The 20513-nt window shown below is 27.1% G+C and overlaps 2 protein-coding genes across 4 annotated transcripts in view; one reads left to right on the top strand and one right to left on the bottom strand.

Moving 5' to 3' along the window:
* Nucleotides 1–20513, bottom strand: part of LOC100210062 (protein GDAP2 homolog) — a 72302-nt gene that overhangs the window by 50235 nt on the left and 1554 nt on the right. The window contains exons 1-3 of one of the 3 annotated variants that reach the window (XM_065792768.1): nt 13475–13790; nt 2726–2889; nt 186–328 (exon numbers count right to left, since the gene is read on the bottom strand). In XM_065792768.1, the coding sequence (XP_065648840.1) occupies nt 186–328; nt 2726–2877 (295 nt within the window). In that variant the 5' untranslated portion in view covers nt 2878–2889; nt 13475–13790. Of the gene's footprint in view, nt 1–185; nt 329–2725; nt 2890–9424; nt 9627–13474; nt 13791–20513 lie in introns of those variants that run through there. The other 2 variants (XM_065792767.1, XM_065792769.1) reach the window with 2 other exon arrangements.
* LOC136078583 (MATH and LRR domain-containing protein PFE0570w-like) lies at nt 17486–19345 on the top strand. Its single transcript, XM_065794361.1, has one exon. The coding sequence runs from the start codon at nt 17486–17488 to the stop codon at nt 19343–19345; it is 1860 nt and encodes a 619-aa protein (XP_065650433.1).

Genomic DNA, 20513 nt, shown 5'->3' with positions numbered 1-20513 from the left:
TTTCATTGAATATAATAAAGCGAAAGAAAAAAATGTGTCTAAATAATAGAATCTTTTACGATCTAATACTTTTTTTGATTTTTGATTTAAGTTTTGCCAAGCTCAAGTATGACACTCATATACATGTATTTATACAAAACATAAATTATTGTAAAATAACATTAAAATTTTTTATTTATACATACTTTGAACTTCTATCACAATCTCCTGTTGTAGTAAGGGTCCTGCAACTTTAAAAATTCTTTCACTGATTGGATTTTTGTCATTTAATGATTCATTTGTTGAGTTCACAATTATATCACAATTAAGTTTTGTGATGTCACCTTCCCTTTTTATTAAAATAGATAATTATTAGTCTATATTTATATTATTTATATTTATCAATTACTAAAAAGAAATTAAAGTTTCACAATCTTGATTTAATTTTAAAATTTAAAACAAAAATATAACTACATTTAGTTCATTGACTCATTTAATATAATAACTTTCTTACCATTTTTGATTCTTTGTAATATTTTAAATAATAATATATATACAGGAGTGTTGAGGAGTCAAGGTGAGTATGCTGCTCATAAGCCCGGGTCTGTCCAGAAACCACAAATTTATTTTAGCATTAATTATAAACAAAAAAAAACAAAAACAGCAGCAAACCAAGTCATGTGTTAAAACACTATCAAGTTGTTTGGTCAAAGCTTAGTTAAAAATTGAAGTCAAAATATTGAAAGATATCAGTGCAAAAATTCAAAACGCAGAGTTTGGCTGTGGTCAAACATGCATACCAAAGCAGTATGTAAAAAACACCAAGTTTTATTGCACTAAAAAGTGCTGCTAAAAAGTGACAACTCAGCTTAACTTCAAGAACATCTCAACAATTCAAAATCATCACAAGAATATAATAATTTTGCTATTAATTGGTTATTTTTTAAATTTAATTAGCTTTTTAAATTAATTGTTCATTTATATATTCATTGACTTGCATATTTCATTTTCCCCAAATGTAAAGTTAGAATCAAATAAAAAACTCTATGTAGTTTGTATATATTTAAATTCAAATTAAAACATCAAATTTAAAAAAATCAGTTTTGATTAACAAATTTGCTTGTCTGATTCGCTATTTTTTGATTAATTACTTCCAGGTAGTTAACACCCCTAAATAGTAGAAACCCAAATATTAATTTTTGAACAAACTACTTTTAAAAATTAATTTTTACAATCATTTATTGTTCAGAATCCAAATCTGCAATATGATATCAAAGATATTAAAACCTGTTTAGTTTAGCTTAATTGAGCACTTGATTATTTTAAGCACTTGGTTTTAAGTCAGTATTTCAGAGTATTAATACCCTTACCCAAACCCATTCTTAACCTATTTTCTTAGTGCTATTTCATTTTTAAGCACAATGCACACACAATTAGCTATAACTTATGTTATATTTTTTAATTTTTTTTAATTTAATTTAATAAAAATGAAAATTTAAAACTAACTACTTTTTAGAGCGATTCAAAAATAAATAATAAAAACACCATAACAAAAAGAAGGCTTCTATATAAAAATTTAATTTCAAAATGATCTTAGAACTACAATATTTTGGGATAATCAAACATTAAAAAAATTAGACTTTATTATTAGAAGATATATTAGAAGTTCTAAAGCTAAAAGGTATACAATGGCCTTAAATTCATTGATATGAAAAAATTTCAAATACAAACGCATTCAATCATTTAGTCCAATTTATGATATTGGAGACATTACAGACATTGTGTTACATCTTACAGACATTGAGACGTTACAGACATTGTGTTACATCTGAATTGGTTAAAAATTGTTTTTTAAAAAAAGCTGAAGAGAAAGAATATATTTGAAAAGAAGACAAAAAGCAGTAAACTATATGAGCATGAAAAAAAGCTTGAAAACAGGAGAGAAGTCTATTATTAGGCATTATAAATAAATAAATTTATTTTAAAAAAATTGATGAATAAAAGTTTTTCGAACACAAAAGAACAGTTACAGCAAAGTAATGCTGAATGACAAACCATGCAAGATTGAGCTATAGTTGATACAATAAGATATAAAAGCTTGCTTGAGCTGCATGGTAGCATTTGAAAAAAAGTTGCAACATTTACAAAGATAGAAAGAGTCACAAATTTGGCCCCTGGAGTAGATCCAACTACATCTATAATGCAATTTTAGACCTTGTTGAAACTCAAAAAATTAAAACCTGATACCTTTTTTCTAATGTGCATAAAGTTTTTTGCATGACTCTTAAAACCAAACTGATTCATTAAAAAATAAAAGCATTGTTAAATTTAAGAAATAAAAATATTGTTAAATTTAATTCATACAAATTGTTTACAAATATAATATAATTCCAATAGAAATACTTCTTATTAATACCTATGCATTTAAACAAGACATATTTTTATACTTTTAACTACATCTTTAAAACTACCACATTAAAAATTATATTGTTTTTAATCATAATATTGCTTGCATTAAAATTTACAATTAACATTTTTACCAATGAGCAAAGCATGGAAACTAAAACTTGAACTGATTGAAGATGTCCTGATAAATTTAAGTCCATACAAAAACCTTTGCACTCAACACCCCTTATGCACCTAGTCAACTAGACAATTGTCTATGTTAGCTTTAAAGCAAATACAAGTGTAAAACCATAAATCTTATAACATAAATAAAAATTAAAATAAGAACTAAAACACTTACCATAAACATATTTTATCATTTATGTCAATGTTAACAGGAAATGGACTTTCACGTTCTTCAAGTACCTCTGGACATTTTGAGAGGTTAGTTTGCGACCAACGAGGTAACGTTTCTGCATCAATTATGCCAGATAATAAACCTAATGGATCCATTATAACATTTTTCTAAAATTAATTTAAACTATTAGATATTTAAGAGTTTTGCATAATAAAGTCTTTACACTAATATATATATATATTCTGCTTAGTTTAATTTTTGAAATGCAAATATATATATATATATATATATATATATATATATATATATATATATATATATATATATATATATATATATACATATATATACACATATATATTAGGGTGATGCAAATTAAGGGGAAAAAAATTTTCTTTAAATGTTTTGGGAGATCCCCTCATTTATTTTAATTTGTTATAAAAACATTCTGGTGAAATTCTAGGTTAAAATAATATTTAGGGTGTGCGCCGTCTAATAGAAAATTATAGAATTTCAAAAAGTTGAGTAAAATCATATTTTGGAAATTTGCTGATTTCCTTGACACAGCATCATGACACAGCATCATATAGCATCATGACACAGCATCATGACACAGCATCATGACACAGCATCATACATCTTGACACAGCATCATACAGCAGCATCACTTTTTCACTTTTTGATAGTGGAAGTTCTCTAGTAGGATTATAAAAATCATTTTCCTGTTTTCTATTTACTGAAAAATAAAGTAAAGAACAATGGAAATTTTCAAAAGATATCTTATAATATAATGCATTATAAAACGTATACTTTGAGTATTATCTTTGTGCCAAAGATAAAATACTTGTCTTAGATTTGTCCTGAAACTTTCTCAGATAATTAGATACAACTTGATAATAGTAATAGATATTGCTTCTGTTGCTCATCATTGGTGATTAATCTGTTGTAATCTTCAATCAACTTCACTCCTCTTTCAGCAATATCATTAACAACTTTCATATATTTCACTACATTATATGCTTTTAAATAACTCTCATCAAGAGGCCAATCTTCTACTGGTTTGCTTAAGAATGCTGAAGACAATCCAAGCATACTAAAAGAAGAATTTTGTTACAAAATCTTCAAGCTGCTTAGAGTCAATAGTTTTGATATCTATTACTTTCTTCTTGGGAGGATCTGTTTCCAAAGGTTTTGTAATAGCATCCTTCATTTTTCTTTTGTCAAGAATCTTGAGAAGAGTGAGATCATTTTGTGAAGTACTTACTGCACAGGGAGCCAAGAACCAATGCTCAACCCTCAGAATTAAGAAAGATGAGGTCGGCAATAACTTGCCAACCTCAATGTTTTAGAGGTCGGCAAAAATTATTTGGTACAAAGGTCTTACCATAAAACATAGAAACGAGGTCGGCAATTTTTTGCCTACCTCAAACACTTTCAGGTTGGCAGTTAGTTCATTAGACCCTAATTCCAAGGGTTGAATGTTTAATGTATATTGCAACAGATAACAGAAAAATTTCTTTTAGCTTTTTTTCTAAACTGACTTTTGAACATCTAGATTTTCATGGAATAAATGTATTTGCAATCCAACATGCTCTAATGGTAAGCCCCAGACTTTCTGAATTCAATTCCAGTTTTTGGAGTACTGCTGAGCAATATAAGTAAAAGTTCCAATAACTCTTTGCAATCTATGCAAGGTTGATCTTCTTAGAGTTTTTTTACTGTAAATTGTATGATTTTTTCTTTTTCTTTTGTGGATAATTGTCTAATTTATCGAATATAGTTTGATCAATATGACTCGGTTTTTTTTAAATCTTTTAAATAAGTGAATGTCAGGGCCTGATGAAGCTGACAATGCGTGGATACCACTGCTTTTAACACGATTTCAAGGATATGATTTCAACAAGGACACCATAACAAATCTTTTTCCATATTTTGTTCAAGTAAGACACAAGCTCTGTTTTTACGATCGGTGTTTGATAAAGTTGTGTCAAAGCACATACCTTTTACATTATTTGTCAAATTCCGTTCAATGATCAACTGATGTACTGCATTTGCAGTCTCCTTTTCTGTACCATGATCTAATTTTGGCACTCCAAGCAATTGATCATTTCTGCTGCCAGATGTTAGGACTGGCATCCAATCTACAACCTCATTCCCAACAATGTCTGAAAGTAGTTTGCTATCCCAATGAACAAACAATGGTTTGTCAGTTTTAAAAGTCTCTATCAAATTTTCACTGAAATTTTTTCTTGATTTTTGTCATACCAATTTTTGTCATATTTTGTCAATTCATATTGATGAATAGCTCACATCATAATTACCTGGACCATAATCTCCCAGATTTGTGATTGTTGGAACCATTATTAAAAAGGCTGATTGGTAACTGATTTTAGCAACATCCAATGAGGAAAGCAGGTTTTCATCCATAATCTTTTTTTTCTTTTTTTTGAGGTGCCTTTTTTTGATGTTGATTCATGTTAAAGATTTATTTCTTCTTCTGCAGATGCAAGTGAATTACTGCAGGAGCTGCTGCTGCTTACAAGAATTACTGTTTCATCTAATGAATAGAATTCATGTGAACTTTTTCTATATATTTTTGGCTGTTTCTTTGCCATTTTGATTCGAAGCTTTTCTTCATTCTTGTTAACTCCCATCATTTTTCACATTCAACCTTTCTTTTGTAACTTTAGAAAATTTCTATCTTCCTCAATAGTTATTAGATCATTTGCATTTGCATGCGCTATATCAAAGAGTGTATCAAGTTTTTCTTTCTGTGTATTTCCTTTCTCTAAGGAGAACTTTGATTTTTTTCCTTTGCTTTTCCTTAACAATATCCATTCAAGTTTATTTAATTTCTTCACAGCATTGCATTTTATGGAGGTTGGTATTCCTGCTATCTTCAACAACTCTTATACATCATTAACAGTAAAAGTTAATGTTTCACTGTCAGTTTCTTTGCAGACATTTTTATAATGCATCAATAAAGAGATTACTTCTCTTTTTAATGGTAGTCGAGTTGGATTTAATTTATCTATTTGTTGATTTATCAGCCAAATATATGTTGTACTTCTTGTTTCCATTTTTAATCACAATTATTAAACAGCAAGTAGTAAATTACTAAACAGCAAAGTAATAATACAAGCAGAAAAATTCAAATTCATAAAATACGATTTTACTCAAATTTTTTAACATAAGAGCCTAAGGGGTTAACCCTAATTGGATCTTGTCATCCCTATGGCTCAAACTAAGCAATATAAAACAAACAACAAGGGTTAGTCTATAAACATGTATAAATTTTATAACTATATAAATTTTTTAACATATATAAATTTTCAATTGACCCCCTAAAATATTATTATTTTAACCTAAAACTTCGCAGAGTGTTTTTATAAAAAATTAAAACAAATGAGGGGGTCTCAAAAAATCTGAGATCATTATGTTTTTTGCATCACCCTAATATATATATATATATATATATATATATATATATATATATATATATATATATATATATATATATATATATATATATATATATATATATATATATATATATATATATATATATATATATATATATATATATATATATATATGTATATGTATGCATATATGTATGTATATCAGGCCATAGCAATAATAAAAAATTAAAAAAAGATAAGTCTCAGTTTATTAAGTGCTTAAGAACTGCTAAATCCGAAGGACTTCAATCATTTTGAAGTCTTGAAAGTCTAAAAAATAGCTTATATATTTTTGGAGAACAGCTGAGCAATATAAGTAAAAGTTCCAATAGTTCTTTGTAATCATTGTGAGGTTGATATTCTTAAAGTTTTTTTACTATAAATTATATGATTTCTTTTTTTTCTTTGATGGATAATTGTCTAATTTATCGAATGTAGTTTGATCAATATTACTCCAGTTTTTTTTAAATCTTTTAAATAATTAAATGTCAGGGCCTGATGAAGCTGACAATGCGTAGATACTGTATGTAATTACTGCAATACTATTTTAACTGTGAACTAACTCAAATAATGTAGAAATGTAAATACATAATCCATATAGAATGTTTATTTTAATTCTCTCTCTCTCTCTCTCTCTCTATCTGTCTCTATATATATATATATATATATATATATATATATATATATATATATATATATATATATATATATATATATATATATATATATATATATATATATATATATATATATATATATGTATATATATATATATATATATATATATATATATATATATATATATATATATATATATGTATATATATATATATATATATATATATATATATATATGTATACATATATATATATATACATATATATATAAATATATATATATATATATATATATATATATATATATATATATATATATATATATATATATATATTATTTATCATCTAGCAAGCATGCGAATATATATTTAGACAGCTAGTTTTATTTTATGTTACATATTGTTCAGGTATGGAGACAGTAACAAACAGTAGTTTGATGTAGTTATAAGTTTTTAATTTTTAAAATTTTTGCTGATTAATTTACATAAGAAATATTTTTTAACTTTTTTTTCCTTATTAAAATATTTCTAACTGTATTTGACAAATGTGTTTTTCACGGTTTTTGTTGAATGTGTAAGTGAGTTCACAATAACTTAACATCGAATTGGCTCTTACTTGACAAAATATAAGATTATTTTCTGGTTCAGTAGTTTTTTTTAACCTTCCTGATTCTGCATGGCCGGTATATTTTCTGTATTCCTTTGAAAAAAGTAAATTAATAAGAAAAAGTAATTATGAACTTGTTATTGACATGTTAGAGAAATAATTTTCCTGTCGTTCAAAAAAAATTAAGTCTTTAGGAAATAGGGATGGGTCTTAACAATGTTTTAAAAAAGAAAATGAACTCAAATATTCATTACATCTAATTTTTTTGAAAGCCCTATATATATATATATATATATATATATATATATATATATATATATATAGGGCTTTCAAAAAAATATATATATATGTATATATTTTTTTTTTTTTTTTTTTTTTGTTTTTTCACCTCCCCAAGGCCCAAAAGGCCACTACAGATGAGGTGGCTAATTAATTTTGGTTATAACCCTCTCTCAAATCTATAACAACGAAACACGAACCTTGACGAACAAGGCCGCTGCGCGGAGAAACAAGTTGAGCGCGGTACTACCAGGGACGTGGTGGGGATCGAACTCGGAACCTCTCGCTTATGAAGCGAGCGCTTTACCACTACACCACTACCGCATATATATATATGTATATATGTATACACCACTACCGCATATATATATATATATATATATATATATATATATATATATATATATATATATATATATATATATATATATATGTATATATGTATATATATATATATATATATATAGAGAGAGAGAGAGAGAGAGAGAGAGAGAGATCTATAGTTTGTTGTCTTTATGAAGAGCGGAAGGAAAAAAGTGATTCTTACGCCACCACATACGCCACTTTTAATTACTTTTGACTTTCGTCCAACATAAAAATTAAATTAATGGTTTTTACAACAAGTAAAAACCATTAATTTAATTACAAATAAAAAGTTTTTTAAAAAAACCACAAAAACGCAAATTTAATTGACCAGAATGTTTTTAAAAACATTCTGAATGTTTTAACAATATAAACAATGTTTTTATTTTTATTTTTTTTAATAAAATGTTTTTATTTTTAATTTTTTTAATAAAATGTTTTTATTTTATTTTTTTTACTGTAAATCATGCGCGGAGTGTTGCTACATCGACTATCTTATAGCCTGACTCGCAAGGGAGTGCTGCTACATCGACTGACAAATAGCCTGATTCGCAAGGGAGTGCTGCTACATCGACTGACAAATAGCCTGACCCGCAAGGGAGTGCTGCTACATCTACTATCTTTTAGCCTGACCCGCAAGGGAGTGCTGCTACATCGACTGAGGTTTTGGTTGGGGCAGGCAGTCTATCAATTAATAAAAAAAATAATTCCGGTCTTGCATTTTAATTTTTACTTTTTGTCAACAAAATATGGAAAAAACTTTCGGACAACATCTAAGGGTTCTATATATATATATATATATATATATATATATATATATATATATATATATATATATATATATATATATATATATATATATATATATATATATATATATGCAATTGTCAATTAAATTTGCGTTTTTGTGGTTTTTTTATATAACAATTAATTTGTAATTAAATTAATGGTTTTGACTTTCGTCCAACACGAAAATGTTGGACGAAAGTCAAAAGTAATTAAAAGTGACGTATGTGTTGGCGTAAGAATCACTTTTTTCCTTCCGCTCTTCCCAAAGCCAACAAACTATAGATCTATATATATATTTATATATATATATATATATATATATATATATATATATATATATATATATATATATATATGTACAGGGTGTACAATGGTCATATGGCCATAACATATGGCTATTGCAATGTCATTGTATTGGCATGGCACGGTATAGCAATGGCTATTGCCATGTTTTGTTCTGTACAAAATTTTTTTAAACATTTTAATTGTTTGTTGTAAATATCTGAAGGAATGTTCTGATTGATAAAGCAAAATTTCCCATTGCTTAGTATGCTGTTTTAATGCAAAATGGAGCAAAGTGCCATACCGCAAAAGCAACAATGGATGTCACCAACATGGAGTTCCCAGACCCCAAGACTGCCAACAACTCATCACAAGAGTTTAAAAAGAATGGGCTTCCATCACCCAGGAAGAATGTTATTCATTTATTGAAAGTTTTCGCATCAGAATTTTGGAATGTACTAGGAAATATGGTGGAATAACTCACTATTGATCAGTAACGTTGTTCTAAAGATTTTGTAAAAAAATGAATAAAAAATATTAACTACTGAGTTACAGTTATTCATAAAAAGACACTAGGGGGGTCAGAAATAAATTGTACACCCTGTATATATAAACTATGTATTTTTATGCTATCCAATTCCCCAAGGCCAAGATGGCCAATGCATTTAAAATAAGGTGCCTTTTAAATAAAAGAGATAATTATGGAAAAAATTGCATACATTAAATAAGTTACATTTGCAAAGGATTTATTTAAACTTTAAAGACAGAATTTTAAAACTAACTAAATCTTAAAAAAACTTTCATAAAATTATTGTAATCATTATTTTTATTATTATTAATGTTGAAAAGAATATGGAAAAGAAACTTTAAAAAAAAGTTTTTATCTCATTTTTTCATTTTCCTAAAGTAAAAAAAAAAAAAGTAAGTTAAGTATCAAAAGTTCATTCAAAAATTAATTTTACACGATTGTTATTAGGACTTTGAATTTTTTTGTGTATTTATTTATTATTAAAAACAGTTAATTCTTAATTGCCAATAAACAAAAGTTAACTTTACTCTGAATGAATATTTTTAAAATTGTTCAATCTTTCCAACAAACAAAAAAAATTTCATACATTGTTTTTAAATTGAGAAATTATCAGAAGTCTGTATACTTCTTCTTGATAATTTCAAATTATCAAGTCCAATATATATAAAAATTGTCATTTGAGACTTTGATACATTCAAGATTGCTCTCCTGCAGTCGGGAACAGTTCAATTTTAACAATAGTTTAGAGGTGGGTGGAACAAAAACCATTCATAACAAAGTTCCACTCAAAATTATGGCAAGAAACTTTTAGCAATATTGTGCATTTTTATGAAGAATGGTTTGGGTTAAAAATAAAATTTTAGAAAGAAAAATCCAATTAGCTAAACAAGATCCATTTAATACTTTATCAATTCAAAGAGATGATAAATCTCAGTGACTTTTCTGCAGTTAATGCTGTTACAACAATTCAAATTGACAGCAGTTGTTCAGCAACTTCAAAAGAGGAAGATATTAACTTCTTACTTGATCAAAGATCAATTACAAAGTTGTGCATGGGATAGAAACAGAAAGAATTATAACCAGAAAAATCAGAAATTTCAAAGAAAAAAATACTTCAAGCAGATCAAAAAAATGCGCTTGAAACAAATCAGGAAAAGATGCTTTAATCATCAGGGAAAAATTTGAAACTCTCAAAATGCAGTTTTAAAAAAATCGAGAAAAAAAGCATTATACATCACGACAAAATACAGTTTAAAAAAAATCGAGAAAAAAAGCATTACATATCAAGACAAAATGCAGTTTAAATAAAATCGAAAAAAGAAGCATTACACATCAAGACAAAATGCAACTTTAAAAAAATCGAAAAAAGAAACAATACACATCAAGACAAAATGCAGTTTAAAAGAAACCAAGAAAAGCAAGAACATCAAGAAGAAATTGAAGCATCTTAATATGCAGTTCTTCACTGAAAAACTTCTTCTTGCGTTCTGTTATTCATTTGCACACTTGTTACTCTTATAATATATGCACACTTGTTATACTTACTGAAAACAACCCTGAATGTCTCCCAGGAAAGATTCTTGGAATTTAAAATTAAAAATCAGTAGCAGCAAACTCAACAAAAAAAAAATGCATTGTCTTTTGGATAAAATAGAAAGTTGAACAAAATAGTGTTGGTATTTTCTGGGATACAACTGCCACAAACATTAAAATCATTCCTGGAACTGACATTGCCCTCAAAAAGTGCCTTAACAGAATAACACTTAATCTTGCTTACAGATATTATTTTCTTGAGGTCATTGTTAAAGAAGATTAGTATTTATAATTATTTGAAAATCTCTGATTGTATAGTGTTCAAGCTTAATGCAATATGGATGGTTTACCAGTAATTAGTTATTATTTAAGATTTTAACGGGTAAATTATAAAAATTCTCTTTATTTTGAATCAAATGTAGATCTAGATTAGGAGATAAGACTTAGTATAAGTTTATACTTAGAATAAGTTAAGTTTTTAAAAAGTTATTACTCAAAGTATACAATCTTTAATCAAAAGAATAGACTACTTGTTTGAAGAAATATGGTTCTTTATTGCTTCAAAATTGCAAAGTAATGGAAGCTCACTAGGAAAATAGGATTCCATTGTGATTTTCCAGGATGACACTATTTATTCCATAAAAAAATAAATAAGCATAAGATACACAGAGATTACGAAATTCAATTTCATTTCAAAAATAATATATTTATTTCAATAAAAATTTTGGTTTTGAACTGATTGTAAAGATTTGAGATGATAATATGGCTGATTACCAACAAAATAACTTTTAATAAAAAATAAATAAATTTTATGAAAAGTTAAGCAAATTTGATTAAAAATATATTAAAGGTCTTATTTAACAATTCTCATTATAAATCTCAAGTTAAATTTAAGTCTAACTTTTTGAGCAGCATTATATAATCATCAAAACTATGATGTTAATTCCATGCTTTCTTGTTTTAGCAAGTATTTAAATGAAATGATTAATAGATGCTACCCTTTGCAATCTGTTAAAATGAGAAGTGACAATCCTTCATGGATAACTCCTCAATATAAAATTTTAATAAAAGAAAAAGACCGTGCTTACTACAAAAAACATCAACACAAACACATTACTCTGAGAGAAAAACTAGCTACAGCAAGATCAAAGTAGTTGCTTGGTCTCAAAATCTAACCTTTATTCAAACTCCTTGGTGTGGCATTACAAAATTATTTTAAGCGGAACACTCAATTCAAAAACAACCATCAGAAATGTTGCACTAAAATGTCTGTAAAATTGCATAGCATCATATAGTAATCCGCATCAAATAGTAATCCTCTTGATTTAATACAGAATACTTGTCTTGCCTTAGTCTTTTCATATATGGTTTACACTTGGCTTGTGTTTTGCAACATCTCTAGCTCTCAATTTATAAAACTTTTGGCCATAGAGAAATGCGCAGCAATCACATATACCAAGCATCTTAGTCAACCCTCAAAGTATCTTAAAGGCACCTGCCTCAGATTGATTTAAAAAGTTGCCAAATCAAATGATCACCCTCTTCTAGATTTGTTTTTAGTTAGATCTGTTGTACAAAATCTCAAGTATTTGCATAAGCTGCAACTTCTACACCCTAAATCCACTTATTTAATAAATTATTATTAACTTTTTTTTTATTTTGGAGGATGGGGGGTTGCAAATCCTCCTATATATCTATGTATTGTATTTATTTATAAAGGAAACAAGTAATAATATACATTATATATATATTGATGGTTTAAATCATAAAAGACACATGTCTACCTTTTTGGATAATGCTACTTCTTACTGCTCTTCTGAAATAATTTATAACTACATAATTGAGGATCTCATATATATATATATATATATATATATATATATATATATATATATATATATATATATATATATATATATATATATATATATATATATATATATATATATATATATATATATATATATATATATATATATATATATTTATTTATTTATTTATTTATATATATATATATATATATATATATATATATATATATATATATATATATATATATATATATATATATATATATATATATATATATAACACACACACAAATAAATTTACTAATGAGATGAAAAATAAAGTTAAGTAGTTTCCTTTTGATTCTTTTTTACACTTTACTACTTCATAGTTGTGTTGTAGATTTTGTTTACTATTTTCGTTAAAGAGTTTATAAATGAAAAACAACCTTATCGCAATCATTTAATCTCCATTTTATCTATATTATACAAATGTTTTCCCTACCTGTAAATCAAAAATACATAAAAACAAAAGTCAGCAATAATATACGTTTAGCAATAAAATACGTTTCCTAGTTTATACAAAACTAGTTGTCACAAAAAATGTTGTTGTTTTTTTAACGCCGCAATTATTTTAATTGTTTGTTAATGTTAAGAAAACAATCATCATTTAGAAGAGAGTGAGAAGAACAAGAAGAAGATCAGCAGTATGTTACCAGATTGCATCCTGGCACAAGACATAGTTTTCTAATTTTCATACATAGTTTTCTAATTTTTACTCGTTAAATATCAATATTTATATACGGATAGTTTATATTTTCAGCCCAAAGTAACAAAAAATGAAAACCGTAAAAACAACCCCGCGGTGTAACACCTACTTTGCTTTAAACAAACACCAAATCGATCAATTTATAATTAATTTAGAATCTGAAAGTCCTAAAATATCTTAGATGGAGGATCTAAATGGAGGATCTTTTTTTTTAGGAGACGCAATTGTGATACAAATCACAAAAATGTTTCAACACTTGCTGACTTGCTGAAGCTTCGCTTAAAACATTGCGGCACTTTTTACAATTGATTTGGTTTGGTTCTGCTATTGTTTTTGTCACTGATGTTGATTTATTTATTTGTTGCTCATCATCAAAGTCAAGCTCATGCTGTTTCCTAGTTTGCTTTGCTGATTTTTTTTTTTTTGCTGTTAGCATCTTCCAATTTTTAAATATTTATTGAAACACTTCTCTTCCCATTTTGGCACGTCTACATTTTTTCGTTTTTTTGTCTGAACGTGTTGGATGCGAAACATATGCTGCAAAGCTGCGGCAAGCGACCGGACCAATTGCGCTTGTGTTTCAAACTTCATTTTGAATTTCCTTTTGAATAGCTGGAGTTATATTGAAGGCTGGTTGGAGGCGAGTTGACTGTGTATTGGACGTTAAAGCAGGTGTTATACAACGTTTGATAATGCTAGATAATATTGGTTAGATTCAGTAGGCAGTGGCTGAGATAGTGTAGTTAATAGCGCTAGTAGTGGGAGCACTGGCATAGATTCTGGTGGTTGAGAAGACAATAGCTCAGGTTGAGATGAAAGTGTTTCAAACGTATTAACAATTCGTAATTTGATCAATTTTCTTGATGTTGAGCGGAAACAAACCAATATTTTGAAGTCCAGTTACTATTTGCGTGTATGTGAAACTTTAGTTAGAGTTAGTTTAATGTTAAAGTTTACTAAAACATTCTTTTGACAAACTTGCTGAATTTTGTCTCTGCATAAAACTCTTGAAGTAATTTGCGCCAAACTCTTTTGACATGACAAAAAACACCAAAATCTAGTGGCTGCCTGGTGGTAAATTTTATTCTTTTTTTTCCGTCATATATTCTATACGAATAAGTGCAACCCGATAGGTAACAAATGTCAAGTGTCCATTTACGACAAAATTATGAGTAGGGGAGACCGGGGCTAGTTGGCTCGGTTTTTACTCTATGAACTCTGTAGCCCTAACAGTACATTTTTTAAAAAATATTAAAGTGTAGTCTTAAAGAGTATAGATTAGGGTATCTTATAAAATTTGTATTCATTTATAAAAAAAAATTCTTGGGGCCTTTCCGGACCCTCAAAAAAAAAAAAAAAATTTGCGCCAACCTACCCCACCACGGGGTAAGTTTGCGCAAACTATAAAAATGATTATTAATGCACTATTAAGTGCAAAATTAATAGAAATTTTTTTAAAATTAATTTTTGCAACAATTTTATCCCAAAATTTAATATTACTTTTAGCTGGTACCAAATATTAGTCCGTATAAAAGCCAAACAGTAACCCACTTTTTATCTGTGGAAAAAAAAACTAAACAAAAATTTTTTTAAATTTTTTTGTAAGAATAAATATTTTCAATATTGTTAAAAAATAAAAAATAAAAAAAAAAATTTTTATAAAAATAAATATTTTTTTCCATAGTAAATGCTATGAGCCAACTTACCCCGTGAAAAATTTGTCAACTTACCCCGAAAGCTTTTTTTTTAATAAACAGTCTATAGATACTGAAAAACGGCAGCTTTGAAAAAAAGTCTGACTGGATATAGTAAACCAATTGTGACTGGAACTTTTACAATAACTTTTTTTTCATACGACTAAATATTTTCCTTGTAAAGTAAAAAGGAAGCGATGTTCTAAAAGTTACGTTTTTGTCCAAAAAACGCATAAATCTCAATATCTCCCATGCGCATGCGCAAATCCTGACAATACTACAGTGAATGATGAAATGGTCAATGAGGAAGTTTCTGAGTAATTTTTGTCACTTTCTGATGAAAGGCTCTAAAGATAAACGCAGTTCGTCAACTTACCCCTGCAGCCAACTAGCCCCGGTCTCCCCTACCTATAATTGGGTAATCAAAATTCGATTTATTTAATTAAATAATTAATTGATTAAACTAATTTTTAATAAATTAAATAAACTATTTACCCGGACTCTTTTTTATGGCGGGAATGTACACCCCAGTGAGCCATATGTGGATATGCCAGGTATACGACATTGTCTGGACCACTTAAGCATCAATTTTTTGTACGTTTTTTTGATTTAAAAAAAACCAGCAGCATTGATAAAATTTCCAACTGCATAATTAACTTTTTCATTGTTGTTTATCAATTTCAATAGCCGTTTAGCACCACGTCTGCAAATTAAGTGTTGTTTTTCTTGATCACCAGAAAAGCCGATTTCATCAAAATTCCACAAATGACATGAAATGTTTTTGTTAATACTTGCTTCGTTGAATTTTTTTTTGCAGTCATGATATACTTCACTATTATTTCATGCGTGCAAGAAATAGTATAAAAGTATATCATGTTTGCAACCATGATACACGTCACTACTGGTATGCTGAATGATTGTGCGTGTTTTTCGAGGCATATTTTTGTTTGGAATAGTTTTGATAATAATCAATTTAAAAGTTGAACGAAGAATTTTGAACAAAATGAACAGAAAAAAGATTTATTGGTAAGTTTAAATATAATTAATTAATAAAAGTTTATTTACAAAGCGAATAATTGGCGTATTTCATTCAACACCATAGTTCACTGTTTTCATTTTTAACTCATTCTATTTTACCGAGCAAATTTCACTTTCCGAAATTTTTATGCCCATTTTCATAGAAAAAATGAATACGCGACCGAAAATTTAAGCATTGATAGAAAAAATTGTTTAATTTGTATAAAAATTTTATATCATCTTATTCAGAAAAAGTATCTTCACAAAAAGTATTTGAAAAATGTTTATTTAATAAATAAGTAGGAGCAAAAGAATAAACGTTATAACTATTTCATTCTATCCTCTATTTCATTCTATCCTCTATTTCATTCTATCCTCTATTTCATTCTACTCGCTTTTACTCTTTCGTTTAAATGATGAAAATTAAAATACAAATTAATTTTAAAATATAAAATGAAAATTAATTCTAAAAGAGCATTTTTAAATATAAAAATAAAAATATAAATATTAAAAGTACCATTAAAAAATGCATTCATAAAATGGTTCGTTAAAAAAATGCGCGCGTACTTATTTGAAGTAAATTAGAAATATAGTAAAAAATTAAACTTCATTGTTGGAGAAACTCTCGGTTATTAGATATTGCAATATCATCTAACTGCCGACAGTTGTCTTTTTACTTTCCACTACCTATTGTTGCAGCGTTGATGTATATTAAAAATAATTGTTTGAAAAAGTCATATTTTTACTTCTGTTTCTATTTGTGAAAGAAAAAAGAAATATGAATTTCCGTCTGCCAACATTTTAATAAATGTAAAACTGTCTTTAGAGTCTAATGACTTAAGATTTAGTCAAGAGTTAAATCTTAAATCATTCAAATATATCAAATTATCAACATTTATTTTGGCATAGCTGTATGTAATAATGCTTTTTTTTAATAATATATTTATTACGATAAACTAATCATTCGCGAATGGACTCCCAAAAAAAAGTAAATGTTTTTTATTTGTTATTTTATTGTTTAAATTCTTATTTTAAAATGGAAACTAATTTATTATCTAATTTTAATGCAAAAAATTACAAATCCAATAATAATGGCAATAATAATGACATAAATAAACTTAAAGCTTTCCTAAGAAACAAAAATATACTTTTCGAAAATAACCCTGAATTAAACATTAGTTTTTTTAAGGATGGGGATGGAGAGGAAAATATAAGCCCTTATTATTACAACTCGAACATTTCAACGCTCATTGGCAACATTGATGTTAATGCACTATCCATTCTGCATCTAAATATAAGGAGTATACAAAAAAACTTTGATAAATTTAAAGAATTTTTGTTTAGCGTTAAAATAAAATTTCAAATTATATGTCTAACAGAAACATGGTGCAGGAATAAAGAAATCAAAAATAACTCTAACTTTCAACTTAATAATTATAAAGTTATTCATCAAATAAGAGGATCTGAAAAAATAGGAGGTGGAGTGTGCATTTTCATACATAACTCTTTAGATTTTAAACTGCGTAAAGAAATGTGCTCAATAACAAAGGATTTTGAGTTACTAACCGTTGAGGTCTTAAACGATGCCAGCAAAAACGTAATTCTGCACGTCATATATAGACCGCCTTCAGGTAATATAAAAGCATTTAGCAAACACTTTAAAGGTTTAATTACAAAAAAAGATACTTATGGCAAGCTAATTTATTGTGTAAGCGATCTCAATTTAGATTTTCTCGATTATGAAAATAATAAAAACGTCAGAAATCTTACTAATATTATATTTCAAAATGGTTTTATTCCAACAATTAATAAACCAACTCGCATAACAAAAAATAGTGCTACACTGATCGATCAAATCATAATAAACAATTTCAAAAACATAAAAGTTAAGACTGGAATTTTTGTCACTGATATATCAGACCACTTTCCGGTTTTTATAATTTCACAAAAAAGCATCAATAAAATATCAGAAAAAAAAGAAATTAAAAAGCGAATAATTAATAATACATCCACTATGACTTTTATGAATCTGTTATCCACAACAAACTGGGAAACTATTTTAAAAACTAAAAATGCTCAGGAAGCTTATAATATTTTTCATTGCATATTTCAAGACCACTATAATGAAGCTTTTCCAATTATTAGTAAATTAATCAAAACCAAATCCCATCAGAATCCCTGGATAACGGCGGGAATAATAAAGTCATCACAAAAAAAAAAACGTTTGTACGAAAAATTTATAAAAAAAAGAACTTATAAAAATGAAACAAAATATGAAAATTACAAACGTCTTTTCGAGACAGTTATAAAGGATTCGAAAAAACAGTATTATACCAACCAATTACATAACTGCAAAAATGATGCACAAAAAATGTGGCGCATAATGAAAGAGGTGATAGGAAAAAAAAACATAAGCGCTAATGAACTTCCCAAAAAACTCATTATAAATAATTGTGAAATTACTAATGAAACGTTAATTTCTAATTCTTTCAATCATGAGTTTGTTAATACAGGCCCGAGTTTGGCTTCCAAAGTAAAAAACAGCAAAACTAGCTTCGAGTCATATTTGACCTCTAATAATGATCTCATGGAAAATAATAAGTTATCTGAACAAGAACTACTTGATGCTGTAAATTTATTAAAATCAAATAAAGGTAATGGAGTTGATGATGTAAGTAGCAATATAATAATTAAATCAATATTTTATTTAAAAACTCCGCTTTTGCACATTTTTAGTCTTTCTTTAGAACAAGGTATCTTTCCTGACAAACTAAAAGTGGCCAGGGTGATACCAGTTCTAAAATCTGGAGATGCAACTTGTGTCGCAAATTACAGACCTATTTCATTACTACCATGTTTTTCAAAAATACTAGAACATATTATGTATAAAAGATAGTACCATTTCTTAGATATCAATAACATCCTTTATAATAAACAATTCGGATTCAAAAACGGTCACTCCACTGATCAGGCAATTGTCTATCTTGTTGACGATATTCTGAAATCTTTTGATGAAAATAAATATTTTTTAGGCGTGTTTATTGATCTCAGTAAGGCTTTTGACACTGTAAATCATAATATTTTATTAACCAAACTAAAAAACTATGGTATTAAACACTCGAACTTTAAATGGTTTAAAAGCTACCTGTCAAATAGACAGCAATACATTTCTCATAACTGCAGTAAAACTAACAATATGAATATAACTTGTGGAGTACCTCAAGGCTCTATATTAGGACCGCTCTTATTTCTAATATATATCAACGACTTAAGTAAATCTTGTAATATATTAGACTCAATCTTGTTTGCAGATGATACTAATCTATTTTATGCTCACAATGACATAAAAATCTTATTTAAAACTGTAAACATAGAACTTCAATATCTTTCTAAATGGTTTAGAGCAAACAAATTATCTCTAAATGTCATAAAAACAAAATATACTTTTTTCCATCGCTATCATGAAAGAGACAAAATTCCATTAAAACTTCCAAATCTTTGTATTAACAATTATGAAATAAAAAGAGAGGTATCATTAAAATTTCTAGACGTACTCCTGGACGAAAATGTAACTTGGAGATGTCAGATAAAATATATTGAAGGTAAAATATCAAGGAACATCGGCATGCTATATAGGGCAAAACCATTTTTAAATCTAAGTTGTTTAAAACTCTTATATTTCTCCTTTATTCATTCCTATTTTAATTACGCTAGCATTGCATGGTGTAGTACCAATAAAAATAAATTGAAAAAACTCTTTAATATGCAAAAACATGCTATCAGAATTATATCCAATAAAAGCCGCTATACACCTTCTCGACCCTTATTTATTAACTTAAATATACTAAATATCTACCAAATAAATATTTATCATCTCCTAATTTTTATGTTCAAAATTAATAAAAGTATCATTCCAAAAATATTTAACCCGTTATTCAAGATAAAGGAATACAAATATCTAACTAGATATTCAAATAACAGATATTTACAGCCCAAAAGTTATTATGCAGCAACTGATTTTTCAATTTCAATAAGAGGACCAAAGGCATGGAATAAAATACTTT

Source organism: Hydra vulgaris, chromosome 03, assembly GCF_038396675.1.
Source record: "Hydra vulgaris chromosome 03, alternate assembly HydraT2T_AEP".
NCBI lineage: Eukaryota > Metazoa > Cnidaria > Hydrozoa > Anthoathecata > Hydridae > Hydra > Hydra vulgaris.
Note: the sequence above shows the minus strand (reverse complement) of the source record. Positions and strands in the feature narration are given on the sequence as shown.

What these genes read in the sequence shown, in the direction of transcription:
- LOC136078583 (XM_065794361.1), top strand. Translation starts at nt 17,486, where the DNA reads ATGGAAACTAATTTATTATCTAATTTTAATGCAAAAAATTACAAATCC.